This window comes from Zerene cesonia, chromosome 11 (genome assembly GCF_012273895.1).
Source record: "Zerene cesonia ecotype Mississippi chromosome 11, Zerene_cesonia_1.1, whole genome shotgun sequence".
In the NCBI taxonomy this organism is placed as follows: domain Eukaryota; kingdom Metazoa; phylum Arthropoda; class Insecta; order Lepidoptera; family Pieridae; genus Zerene; species Zerene cesonia.
Window position 1 is genome coordinate 8,876,944 of NC_052112.1, and position 14,180 is coordinate 8,891,123.

General features: G+C 30.9%; 2 protein-coding genes across 4 annotated transcripts; one reads left to right on the forward strand and one right to left on the reverse strand.

Annotated features, from left to right (window-relative positions):
* Nucleotides 1-2,054: 2,054 nt before the first annotated feature.
* On the forward strand, nucleotides 2,055-5,849 carry LOC119830322 (protein lifeguard 4-like). Its single transcript, XM_038353292.1, has 5 exons — nucleotides 2,055-2,232; nucleotides 3,671-3,834; nucleotides 4,491-4,596; nucleotides 4,769-4,920; nucleotides 5,265-5,849. The coding sequence occupies exons 1-5, from the start codon at nucleotides 2,167-2,169 to the stop codon at nucleotides 5,515-5,517; spliced, it is 741 nt and encodes a 246-aa protein (XP_038209220.1). The 5' UTR covers nucleotides 2,055-2,166; the 3' UTR covers nucleotides 5,518-5,849.
* A 421-nt stretch (nucleotides 5,850-6,270) lies between these two features.
* LOC119830192 (zinc finger protein with KRAB and SCAN domains 3-like) lies at nucleotides 6,271-14,131 on the reverse strand. Of its 3 annotated transcripts, XM_038353101.1 has the most exons (10): nucleotides 13,596-14,131; nucleotides 13,288-13,524; nucleotides 13,119-13,203; nucleotides 11,215-11,401; nucleotides 10,793-11,135; nucleotides 10,067-10,191; nucleotides 9,254-9,379; nucleotides 8,893-9,001; nucleotides 8,423-8,594; nucleotides 6,271-7,544 (listed from the first exon to the last, which is right to left on the reverse strand). In XM_038353101.1, exons 2-10 carry the CDS (start codon nucleotides 13,505-13,507, stop codon nucleotides 7,364-7,366), a joined length of 1,548 nt encoding a protein of 515 aa, XP_038209029.1. In that variant the 5' UTR covers nucleotides 13,508-13,524; nucleotides 13,596-14,131; the 3' UTR covers nucleotides 6,271-7,363. The 3 variants fall into 3 exon arrangements, with proteins under 3 accessions (XP_038209029.1, XP_038209031.1, XP_038209030.1); XM_038353103.1 differs by lacking the exons at nucleotides 13,119-13,203; nucleotides 13,288-13,524; nucleotides 13,596-14,131 and adding an exon at nucleotides 12,062-12,176; XM_038353102.1 differs by lacking the exons at nucleotides 13,119-13,203; nucleotides 13,288-13,524; nucleotides 13,596-14,131 and adding an exon at nucleotides 11,733-11,915.
* Between the last annotated feature and the right edge of the window lie 49 nt (nucleotides 14,132-14,180).

Below are 14,180 nucleotides of genomic sequence, written 5' to 3' on the forward strand. Positions count from 1 at the left end.
GTAAATATGAGATATTATATTTCATTTGTATATTTATATAAATACTCATAATATACTATCTTCACTACTTAATAATTTGTTTTGTTTAATTTCGACTATCGCAAGCCGCTCTATATAATAATTGCAGATTTGGTTGGAGGTTCTAGGCAAGGTCAAAGGTCTGGAAGAAAACATTTTTAAACATTTATTTATTTATACCCACAATACAAAGAAAGGTAGCACAGATAAAGCATATATTCGTTATTAGGGTGCCTCGCAAGCGCTCTCAAACACATTTAAATTCTAAACTATTAGCATTCAGGTATTCTGAAGTCTATCTTTGTTACATCCACGTTTTTTAAAAATCTCCAACTGATAAACGATCCTTAATTTAACAGGCAATGAAGAGTTTACTATCTTTTCAGGCGAGGTCGGGTAGTAATTAAACTTTTATTGCGTATGCGGTCAACTACTTTGAACGAGTGTGTTGCCAGAATAAAATTTCGTATGTTATAAAAAAAAAACAACATTGTTAAATTACTCTTTTATGCTCGACGATTTTCTTAAACTACAGTTAAATACTTTTTATCAATTTGAAGAATTTCCTTATGAGAAAATTAATAATAAATATTTGATTACTGCTCATGATCGAAGATTTAGGCATAGTTTTTAAAATAAGACTATGAATAAAATCTTGTTTAGAAGATATCGTAGTATGGACGATAAATTATATAAAAAATATGAAACACAACCCTAATATTACTGCAAGCGCATCGTTTTAATGGATGAAAGTAAATGCATCGTATAAAATTGCTGAACATTTACGACTGTAGTCTACATTAAGATAATAATAAAATAGGTCATAAACTGGCGCTCATCTATAAAAGGAAATCATTATGCTAGGGCTGCCAAATAGCATATCAGTTTTTAAAATTTATGTATTTTCCGTATTTAACGAATTAATTTAAGGACGATACAAATCTAAAGCATTTTTATAAAATACGAACATTCGACTGTATCAATAACTTGGAATTTACACAAATATTCTAACTACAAATGGTCTTTAGCCTTTAGGGTTATAAAATAACCGAAACCAAACACGTAATTAATCGGTACGTAATTCAAAAACACATAACAAAATAATCACAAAATATTAGTTTCGGATAACAAAATATGTTTCAAATACATAAATATATAAAAATTATACGGCATATTTAAGGAAAATTTTATACACTTTTTTCTGTATTTTGATGATTAAAAGCTCTTCTAAGTGAAATTAAGTTGAAGAAATACCCGTTAGAGTTTTGATTGAAGACTTGCTTTGTAGCAGACATTCCCATTAGAAAATAAAATTAATTTTAAAATTACCACATACCTTTACATCTCAACCTCCCATCAAAACATTCCTTCCATGAAAGCATTGTTTTATGAATCAACTGAGATGAAAAAGAGATATTATTTACAACTCTGTGGAAAGCGTCCGTGAAGTAGATTTATTGCAATCATTGCTCGTTTCAAAGTACTTTTATATTATAATTGTTTGATAATTTCTTGTTTTTCCTAGTGCGAGAGCGATACGCAATATATTTTTTAAATTAATAACTGAACTTAGCCATATAACTTAAAAACGTATTAGGTATACGAAATATAGGTTATTGACTAAACGTTGTAAATAAAGCAAATTTTAGGTCATATTAGTTTTTTTTTTTTTGTTATATAGGTATTTTTTAAGTTTACTTAGGTGAATACTAATAATTATATTGGTACTATTATAAGAATCTGTGGCAACAACAGGTGGACATAATTTTTTTTTTCTACCTTAATTGATGAATCTATGTTGTTTTTATAATAGTGGAAGTACATTTGTGTTGCCTTATAAATTCTAGTAACAAAGTTAAAACTCCAATGTACATATTCTATCAAAACCTGCACAGGAAGATAATATTGTTTATTTTATTTTATTATATAGATCATACATTTGGCAAGTGAAAATTTGTAAAAGCATGCCTCAATTCTTCTTTCATGTCAAGCCATAAGTTTGTCTGTCCACACCATGTTTTATTGATATACATTTGTCAATGTCAAATGTCAACTGTCGTCGTCGCCAGGTCAAACAAATCCTTTAGTGAGAAAACAGTGATAGAATAATTATTATTTTGTGAAAACTGCTAATTCAATACATTCAAAATGGCTAGTATACCTCTAATGTACGCTCAAGAAGATTGTGAGCTCGGGGAGAAAGGAAACATAGAGGTAAGACACTAGTTTAAAATACAATTTCTCCGCTATCGTTTACACCAGATGGCCTTCACAGTTTAACTATTTACTTCACGTCGTATTATTTGTATTGTTTTTCCTATAGGTAAACATGCAATTGCTTTGACCTACATGAAATATAAAAGTATTTACAATAAAGGACAGTCACGCTGCTTATACCTAAAGAACTCGGGGTAAAGCAAAAATGAAATTACATCTTTCATTTCGAAATAAATCAACCATAAAAATATGTAATCTATGTGACGTCACACAGTTAATATGTTAAATATTACATCGAAATACTCAAAAATTTGCCATATTGTCTTCTGTATATCTTCAATTGTGTTCTGATAAGATAAACATCCATAATCTTAAAAGTCAACATCTATGGAATATTATTTTATAGAACACTACTTTAAGAAAATGTAACTTGCAACATGATTCAGAAATAAATATGTTGTACTTTTTTATTACTGTTTTGTCTTCTAACCTAATGTATTTTGTTATTGGATGTCTTAATTCACCCATATATGCCCTGTTAACATACATTGAAGTGACATTGATGTGGCAATGATTTTATGCTAATTACACTGTTCCTTAAATGTGATGCTTAAGATAAATTTAATGAGTTAAATATTTTTAAGGTTTTCTACTCTTACAGTAAAACAGAACCCTATTATTAAGACTGAAGCTACTATTCTGGATGGATCTATATATCACCAGGCTGTATCTCAGAAATCCCAATAGTTCAAAAGTTGACATTTCCACATATGATATATTTCCGTTGCATATAACCATTTTGTGTCAATGCGGTTTCTCTATTTAGTCGCAGTAAGATAGTAATCATTGTTAGATTATAATGTTATCCACAAGATTTTTAACTATAAAAACAACATAGAATTGTAATCCGAAACATTTCCATTCCATTTAACACATTTTTTATATTGCAGTTCCTATTTCTATGTAGTTTTTAAGTACACCTTAAAATATTTTTAATGGTGAAATCTTGCTTGAAATACCCACGGCTCCCAGGGAAAATGAACCTTATAACCTAAACTAAGGTATCACATCAAATGCCCACTTCATAGCTTAACAGTTTCACTCAGGTATAAAAATCTATTGAACAATAATGTGTTAAATTGTAAACAATATGCTACGGATCACAATTAGAAATAGATTTCCGTGAGGTTGTATGCTGCTGTTGTACAAAGTTGCGTATCCCCTAGTGGGGCTCACTATATACCCCTGTTTCACTGATCCATTTTCTTTGTGGACAAGTAGGTGATTGGCCTTCTGTGTATTGCCAGACCAAGACTTTTGTGCATCGTCTCGGGAATCAAAACCCAGGACCCCCTCTGTTCTATGCTCACGCATTCACCACTGTACCTGGAATAATCGAGGTCAATATGGTGACGTACATACATATATTTTTCAGGATGACTTCGCATACCGTAACAACGTAGTAAATGCAGACAAGGAGATTCGTCTTGGCTTCATTCGCAAAGTGTACAGTCTGCTCACAATACAGCTGCTGGTGACGGTTGCGATTGCCGCTGTGTTCCTACTTGTTAAACCTGTCCAAGGATTCATACATTCAAAGTAGGTTAATATTTCACTATTTTTGTGTGATTGTTTTCTTCATATTAATACGAATTTATTAGCTTCGTAATGTTTGTTTGTAACTGACTCCTTTAGACTTGATTTCACCTACCTTAATACAGATTTAATTCAAACTCATAAGTTTATCCCTTTGCCCTTTCCTTTCCATTTCCTATTTTTTTGTTAATTTAATTGTTTTTGTGTGCAATAAAGAATATTTCATTTCATTCATTTATTTCATTTCATTTCATTTTATCTCATTATCTTGATAAAAACCCAAACTAAAAGCTTGTGTGACCTGATTTATGAATGGTCCCTAAATGCTGATTTTGATGCAAGGTTTACTGAAAACCAAAAAAATCTCCCTTGCCGGCCTTTTGACTTTTTTTTACTCATAATTAAATTTACAAAGATTAGAATCAACAATTAAAAATTACGCAAAAAATTTATGATTAAACTATCACTATTATACCATATAACGCAACCACACGTAATTTTTTGGTGCATTTCTTTTTTCTCATAATTTTCTGTTTTTTTATGTTATGTTATTATTTGCGTGTTTGTATGTGTTAAAATAAATGGTTCCTTCTTTCGTTCTATATTAAGTTAAAAAATAATTTTCACACTAACAACACAATTATAATATTCTTTTTCAGTGATTGGATGGTGTTCATCGCTTTCATCCTGAGTATGGTCACCTTGTTTGCGTTGATCGCGAAGCGCCGGGACTACCCCGCCAACCTCTACCTGTTGGCTGGATTTGTAAGTTTGTTTATAAAAAAAAATAAGCTGAAAGTTTTTTTGATATTCTAAAACTGAAATTTTTATTTTCAAGTAAATTTAACTGTAATTAGTTACATTTTTAAGATTATAAACTTTATAAATAGCTTGAATTTCTTTTATATTTATGGGCTGATAAATATTTCAATTCCAGACGGTTATACAAGCATACACGATCGGCGTGGTGGTGTCGTACTTTGACACTTTCATAGTGCTACAGGCTCTAGCACTAACATTCACTGTGGTGTTCGCATTGACGCTCTTCACTTTTAACACTAAACGGGACTTCTCCTTTGTTGGTTATGGGTGAGTATGTTATTTTTTTTTTTGTGTTAGAGCGAAAAACTGTTTCTCTTAGTATTATTTACCGCTCGACTTTGACCCGAAAAACTTTTGAGCATCTTAAACCCGAGCTGTTATATTTGTATATCGTAAAGACTCATCGTGTTACATTCCCTGTAATTGTCTGTAATTAAGCAAATCTTGTAATTTGATAAAAAATAAATCTATTTTTATTTTATTTATTTTTTATTAATATAAGCATGAAGCACTTGAACTGTTGATGTTAGATTACCAATCACAATATTTTAATAAAGATTTTTTTATGAAACATTTAAATCATTATTTATGTGTATCCATTATATTTACAGACTCGTAGCTGGACTCAGCGTGCTTATTATCGGTGGGCTCATACAAATATTCCTACAAAGCTCCGCTTTCGAAGTCGCTCTGTCATTCGCTGGGGCCATTTTCTTCGGCCTGTTTTTAATTTTCGACACGCAACAGCTGATGACCACTCTCTCTCCAGAAGAATACATTCTGGCCACAATTAACTTATACATGGATATTCTCAACTTATTCCTGTATATTTTGCGCATTTTAAACGAAATAAATCGTAATTAATTCAGTATTATGTTATCTGTTACCTCACAAATTAAAAAAATATTTTTCTCTGTATAGATTTATATTTGATATTGTATATAAAATAATTATCGGTTTCGTTCGCCGGTGCTATTTATTGATGTTTTAAAGGTTTTTAGTATCGTATCGTATTATATTGTATTGGACTTTATTTTCCGTAAAAATGGCTGTGAGTGAAAGTAGTATCTGTTTATTTTCCAAACATTCAATGAATTTAGTTTCGATCATAATATGTATGACGTAAGCACATTTTTGCCATCATTTAACAATCTAATATCAATGTGTCCAATTGCAAATAAATTGTTTGGAAAAAATCGTTTGTTTGAATTGAATAGTCGCAATTTCGGCTTACATTCCTAAACATTCCATAAACGTAGACTTTTATAATCTACTAGCTTTTGCCCGCGGCTTTACACGCGTTAAATTCGAAGTAGTTTTATAGACATTATATATAAACCTTCCTCTTGAATCACTGTATCTACTAAAACAAACCCCATCAAAATCCGTTGCGTACTTTTAAAGATTTAAGCATACACATACACATAAAAAAAACATATGGTAAGAGAAAGCGACTTCGTTTTATACTACGTAGTGATAAATTTAATGAAATTAGTGCATAGTTCATGTTATCTAATGGAGAGTTCATGACATGTCAGTGCTCATTTTCAACAGAAAAGTGCTTATTAAAACGTCTGCACTAAGTGAAAGAGTTAAATGGGGAAAGAAAACAACAAAATCTATTAAAATCATGTATATTGAATACAATGAGTATTTACACTTATGACAATATACAATGAATTCATACAGTTCACAAATACTAACCTATACATACACAATACATATTAAAATTACAAATTTCTTTACTCGGATCACATTTAAAACCATTCAAATGCACCAATCACACTTCTTTTAATCTTTATCTTGCCTCGAATTTGAACACATTAAAATAATGTACAGATTTTACGTACTACGGATTCTTACAAAACACTCATCAAATTAAAAAGAAACAAAATTTTACCGACAAAACATTTCAATGTTTATTTTTACTTGCCTTTCAATTTATATAATCAATTACTTGAAATATACTGCTAAATAACTAAAGCCAAGATAGCGCCGGTTACCTTAAATTAAAACTCCCCAATTGGTTAGAAATAAATTAGATCAATAGTAACCAGTAACAAAAATGCATATTATTGTGTTTGTGTATGTTTGTTTCATCTATTCAATTATGTACAAATTCTATTTGGATAAAGTGTAGGGCAACATAGAATTTAAACCTTGCCATAACATATTATTTTTCTGTGATAATCATTAAAGTAACAAAAAAACAAGAGTTTGTGTATTTGAACGCGCTAGTCTCAGAAACTACTGGATCGATTTAAAAAAATCTTTCATCATTCGATACTACGTAATCCCCGAGTGCTATTAGCTACATATATGTAGCACGGGTGAAGCCGGATGAGGCGCTAGTATTTCATACAAAATATAAGCTTACATCTCCATAATAAAACATACTCGACATCATGGTTCTAATTATTTGGCGTACAATTTTTTTAAGTTGTTCAAAAGTCTACATTTTAAAATGAATTAAACACAATCATATAACAGCAGGATATTAACTACATACACAATTTACTGGCAACATCTTACAACAAAAATTTTTTTGAAAGGAGAATGTTTTTAAAACCAGAACAAGTTTCATGTGTAGCCAATCAACGCCAGAACATTACGAATGAACACACGCATTGTCCAATCAAGAGGCAGAATGTGCACCAACAAATTTATTTTGAATTTAAATGGACCAATCATAAGCCCGTATTCGAAACACTTAAGTCTCCTCCAATAAGCTTTCGAGAGCCTCAACCTCCATATTCTCTTCTTCAGAACTTTTCGGCGAACATACGTCATTTGACGGATGGTGTATTTCTAAATGTATGTCCATATAATACGCGTCTGTAAACGTCTCAGGGCAGTGTGGACATTCTAGTTCTATGGCCGATTTGTTAGGCCTGAAATAAAGAAAAATTAAGTCGAATCGTATATATCAAATTACCATGTAAAACTGTTTTTAAATAACGAAAAGTATAAATTACCCACATGCATTATATCATTTATAAACACACAATCACAATCATAAATAAAACAAAAATGAAAATTAAAAGAAATCCTCAGTGAGCGTTTGTACATTCCCAATGAGATAGACAATATCAATGCCAATCTTACATTAACAGTATTACTACTTTTGGGATTTTAAACTTACTTGTTCTTCAAATAATATGCTGATTCATATTTATAATATGTAATTGTTATGCTATAAACATACATAAAGTACTCCTTAATTAAATTTTCGTTTTCTTGAGGTCGCAGGTTTGATTCCATTGCGATCACCTAATGGCCTGTAAACGTATTTGGACTTATATTAATCACGACAAAATGCGTAAACATTATTTAGAATACCATTATAGTTCAAGTAATTTTTGGTTAGCAAATGTCTCCCCTTGCCTTCAATCAATCAATATACAAACAACAATAAACATTCAATATATCCTTTACACCACTCTCTCTATGACACTCAATCACAAGGGGGTTACTCTTAACCCAACCCTCTCATAAACACTCCGTTGCTCGTTGAAAGTGTTAAACACCTCTTGACTTCGTGCAGGGTGACCACTCGGCCTAGTCTCCCCTCCGTCCCCACACAAGAACACCTATGCTCGCTGAACGTGTCGAAGACGACTTCCTCAACTTCTATACACATAACCTCACCTCTTGACATCGTGCAGGGTGACCATCCGGCCCAGTCTCCCGTCCGCCCCCATACAAGAACAATAATGCTCGCTGAACGTGTCGAAGACAACTAATTCACCTACAATACACATAGCCTCACCTCTTGACATCGTGCAGGGTGACCACGCGGCCCAGTCTCCCCTCCGCCCCCGCACAAGTGCGCCGGTGCTCGGTAAGCGCGTCGAACGTGTCGAAGCTCGCACTGCACACGTAGCACACGCACTTGTTGTGGCACGTCTCGTGCACCATCAGGTCCGTTGACGTTTCGAACTCTGAAACACGACATAACACTGATATTGCAAAACCATTAACAACAACAGCAGTTATACAGATTTCCTTAATATTTTAAAGTTAAAAAAAAGAAGGACAAGATTGAATGTTTATTACTTCTGTAAAAATGACATGCCGGTAAATCATATTCAAAAAGAGAAATTAAAATTCTAAAATCTGAAACTATCTATGAAATTTTTAAATTATTTATTGTATCTTATCCACAAGAACATATTTGCTTATCATATAAGAAATATATTAGTATAGTAGACATTGCCTTAACAGACATAAATAACTTACTCCTCTGGCAGATGCTACAGGTGTACAGAAATTGACTCTTTTCAGGACTGCTGCTGTCACTATGTTTTCTCTTCACTGTTTTGTATGAATGTTGTGCTATAACGTGGGCCTGTATATTTGAAGAAAAAATATTTTTGTTATTATATTTTATTTAATAATATAGAAAAAAACATGTTATTAACACAATAATAGGACTAGATTACTTTTTTATTATGTGAATGTGAATTAATTTCAGATTCATTACTATAAAACATTTAGACAAATATCAACCAATTTTAGTTCCATGTAGTTCATTCAACGCTAAATAAAAACTTTAAAATCCCAATTCAAATCAATTAAAATAAACAAAAAAGCCACTGACCTTAAGTCCGCTGATACTCAGAAATGATTTCATACACAATAAACACTCTAAAGGCAAGTCTGGAGCTACGTTTTCATCTATATCATCTTCACTGAGGGGCTCATCTTTGATCTTAGTTTCTAAACTCTGAAAACAACACACGTAAGAAAGATGTCCATATAAAAATTTTGAAAAATTAAATTCGAAACATCATCTTATCCTAAAATACACAAAAAAGCTTGTAGCATGGAAAATGGATAAAAGAAACGATTATATAATATAATTTGTTTGTAATAGATAAACTCTTAAGTTTAAACTGTGATGATAACCTTCCATGTTATGGAAATACCAATTAGCAACAAAATTCAAAAAATTAAATAGCACTCCAACCACTTTTCTGTGTTTATAATTTAAAAGTTTATAATAATTTCCATTTTGTAAGACATCAGGATTTCATAAACATTACTATAAATACAATAAGTTAATATAGATTTAATGCAGATACAAGTTGGGTGATTAAGCTCATGAGTTAGATGGGTCATATTATATTGAAGAGAATTCAGTACACAAACAACAATAAAACAGGATGTATGGATGTACTAGCTGCGCCCCGCGGTTACACCCGAGTAAGTCCGTATTCCATAGGAATATCGGAAAAAAAAATTGCCTTTATGTTATTCCGGTTGTCCAGCTGTCTATGTACCAAATTTCATTGCAATTGGTTCAGTAGTTTTTGCGTGAAAGAGCAACAAACACATACACACATCCTTACAAACTTTCACATTTATAATATTAGTAGGAAGAAAGTAGGATAGTAGGATAGTCACTACTTACAGGAATATCATCTGCACCGTTTGTTACAACACTATTCATGTTCTCATCATCCTCATGTTTACTTGGTGTTGGAGATTCATGTAGCTTGGCCATTTCAGCATTGAGTTGACTAAGAGATATGGTGCCTGAAATTTTTAAAATAAACATTTATTTGCGTTTAAATTTTCAATAGTAGGTCGCAAAGCTATTATTGTGAAAAAAATAAAAAAAATTGTAGTAAAGACTGATAAAAGAAAACTAATTAAGTATTTTAATATGGGATTTGTGAAGACCAAATTTGAAATGTTGTTTATCTGGTTTATTATTATGTATCTTTACAATATATAGACAAGAAATTTAATAAAGTAACTATATCATATAACAATTGTAAGGGCGGTCCATCCTGATTCAGCACTTTCCACAGCTATATTCACTATATTAGCGACTGAGGTAAGGCACTTGGGGTTTATACCACTATCACTATCCAATAAGAGTGTATGTATCCTCAAACTCCAACAACAACATATCAGTGACCCATACATCAACCTCAATTATATATATGCAAAAATCTTACAAAGATGTTTTTATTATGTTTCAATATATCAATTCCTGTGCTAGTATAGATTAAAAAAGACTTGACAATTAACAATTTCTTACTATTGTCCCTTAAGTAAACTAAAGAATCAAATGTTGTACTTTTTATTCCACTTTAATCACACAATAATAAGCTTATAGATTAATATTTACCATTTATTCTCACAGGTTCATGTTCATCCCATTCTTCGGCTTCTATTTTAATGTCTAATTTTGGATATTCCTGCATTTGCTCAGTACCATTCATATGTCCATAAGATTCATCATCCGATGGAACTTCTTCTTTTATCTTTACATTATCATACAAATTATCCATATTTTTATCAATCTGTATAGGTTTGGGCCAATAATCATCAGCTCCATTGTTTTCTTCTATAAACCTCTGCTTTAAAACTTCATCTGTCTTACGTACTAGTTGAACAAAGTTGTTAGCCTTTTGCAACATTTTGTAACAATAGTGGCAGAGTATTTTGGAATGCTTATCCGTTTCTAGTATCTGTGAAAGTTGATGCAAATTATAATATGGAATATGAATCAAATGCTAAACTCATCTAACACAATAACGCGACAAATACCTGTACATGAGTCAATTTAATTAAATCTTCAACAACTGTATTTTCCATTCCACTCCATGGAGGTTCCCAGCATTTAAATAATTCATATCTCTCTCCTTCACGGCACTTTTGCAAACAAGCGCGACATTCCACAACATCGATATTTTCATTCTGCTTCGTTTCATCCTTTAACATCTTAGGTGTAGATCTAAAAGTATAGCGCAATTAGGTACATTCATCTTATTGCATTTCTATATAAAAGTAATTCAATTCAATTTTATTTTATGAATGGCAGTGCTGTGTTGCCACAATTTTGCCAATATATAAAAGTAAAAAATAAAAATATTTATGAATTTTATGACATTCAAAATTAAGTAGTGACATTTCATTTTGACATATGCTACAGACCAGAGATTTATCAGGGATCATTATAAAATAAAAGTAGCTAATAATATTAAAAGGAAATATTTTGCATCAATATATAGGTACCACAATACATATAAAAAATAATTTTAAAAATTCCATAAAATTTGACAAACCTGATAAAAACTTGTATACAAACGACAAATCACATTTACATATTAAACCTTATCGCCAATGTCACTAAACACTTAACATTAACGACATAATATTAATATTATTAATGACAAATAAAGTAAACCAAAAAAATGAAATGATAAGAAACTGAATATTTTTTGTTGTATTACTAGTTGTAAATCACACTAATACCAGAGCACGGATAAAATAAAACTGACAGACGCGTAATGTACTGTTCATCATATGGATTTTTGTCTATGACTAAGTAAATTTTTTCGTCCGACAAAATAAAGGGAAATTCATAAATAACCTTAAAAGAATTAATACTTACTTTTATACTATTGATATAACTACTTCAGGATACAGAGCAATCTAACATTTAACTATAACCGATTTGAAAAGAACAAAGAACGTGTACACATTGTATTGTCTATGTCTTTTCTGTAGATGTCAAATTACATTTTAAATGTTACCAGTCTACCGTAAAATATTCTACCAAATTATTATTTTTTTTTTTTAATTTCGAATACATACGAAAACAACAAAAATATTTTGTATGCAAAATAAAAAGTGTTTGACATTTTTTATAATCCTATTTTATAACTTTGGCAGATATAATGCACTCTTAGCGCGCGTCAGAGCGCTAATCTTATATTATGCAGTAGTTTTGTGAAACAGAGCGACCACGTTCCGACACACGCTAAGTACGTGTTCTATCTAACAAAGACAATATTGTATAATACAACTTGGCATCATAGCGCGGCGTCAGTTAAGCACTATGACTCGATTAAAGAATACATTCTATCTGTCCATAAGATTTCATAATTCATAGAGAAATAAATTAACAGAATTGAAAACAAGCTTTAAACCAAAACCTTAATGTATCTGAAAATCAGTAAAATATGGTAGATTTTTTGCATATTCATATTTTTGTCATAAATCATTAGATATTTAGTTTTTATATATTGAACTGAAAGACTGCATTATAATACATATACAATAAATTACATCCAATACACATAATTTATAAAGAAATACTAGTTTTAAACCAAACTTAAGGAGGTATCAATTTGAATGTTTTTGCGTTGTTATCTCAGAACTTACGACTGTGAGAACCAATTATAAATAATTCTTTTTTATTTGAAAGGTGGTGCAAGCATGTGGTCTCATTAAAATTTAGTCTGATTCTGACTACTTGAATTGCAATTAGCTTTTTTACCAAAAATAGTTATTGGCACATAGGTTTGTTATATCTATTAATGTTTTTCTGTTTTAATTGTAAGAATAAACCCTTACAATCCTTAAAATTAATTTTAATTAGTTGGCTCTTAAAAGCTATCATTTTTTTTTGCAAGGGATAAAATGGTTGGAATTAATGTGTTTAATACCTTGTCACAGATTTAGGTACTGTTTTTGGGAGCTTTAATCTTGGTATTGCATTCTTTTTCAACCTATGTCTCTGTCTGTTAGAACCTGAAAATTTTCAAATGAGGAAATCAAGGAATTCTAGTTTCACATATGGATAATATAGTAGCAAAAATATTATAAATAAAATACCTGGATGAAAATCGTGTTTGACAAAATGCTCCGAACACACTCTGACAAAGCGAGATGCTGGTTTTGGCAACTTCAATATTGTCTCCCAATGCTTCTTTAGCTTTTCGTCGGAGGGAAAACTGTGAAAGCTTAAACCTTCCCTGTCGTGGTTGAAACATTGAGGCACACAGCAATAAGAGCTATGTTTGTACTTTTTCTTGTTCATTGCATTAGAACTCATTGTAATTATTTAAGGACCTATAAAGTTGTAGTGTCGTTAATGTAAGTTAAATTTCTTCGATGATACTAAATTATTATGATAGACATACCTGTATCATTTGATTGTAGCTCAATTATAACTCAGTCAACGGAACAGTTGCTGCACAAACATAAGATTTCTATTAATGTTACTTCAAATTTATCAACAACACACTAAACGACAGTAATATTTAATTTCATATGGTAAATAATCACTCAAAACACTCATACAGTTATTTGCACAAAATTGTAAGTTCGCAATTTTTCTTTAATTGGACACATTTTTTTTAAATTGCTCACTGTAACGTATTCTATTCGTAACTTTAGTCAAATTTCATACACATTTAGATGTATGTAATGTCAATATTCCTTTTCTGTGTTTTTAAATTTCACCGTACTTGAAATTGAAACACAAATTGAAAAGCTGACAAGTTGACACAATAGGGGTTTTTAAACTCTTTAGAGGATTATACTGTCACGCTGTCATTACTCTGTAGAAAATTGAAAATATAATTTGTAATTTAAGGAACTAAAAAACATCTCTAAGCACAATCAACGCTTCGTGAAATAAAAGTACAAACAATTTGCATAAGAACTCTTATGGTGGCACATAAACAATATTTTTTTTCTAATGTCACTTACATGAATATTGAAAT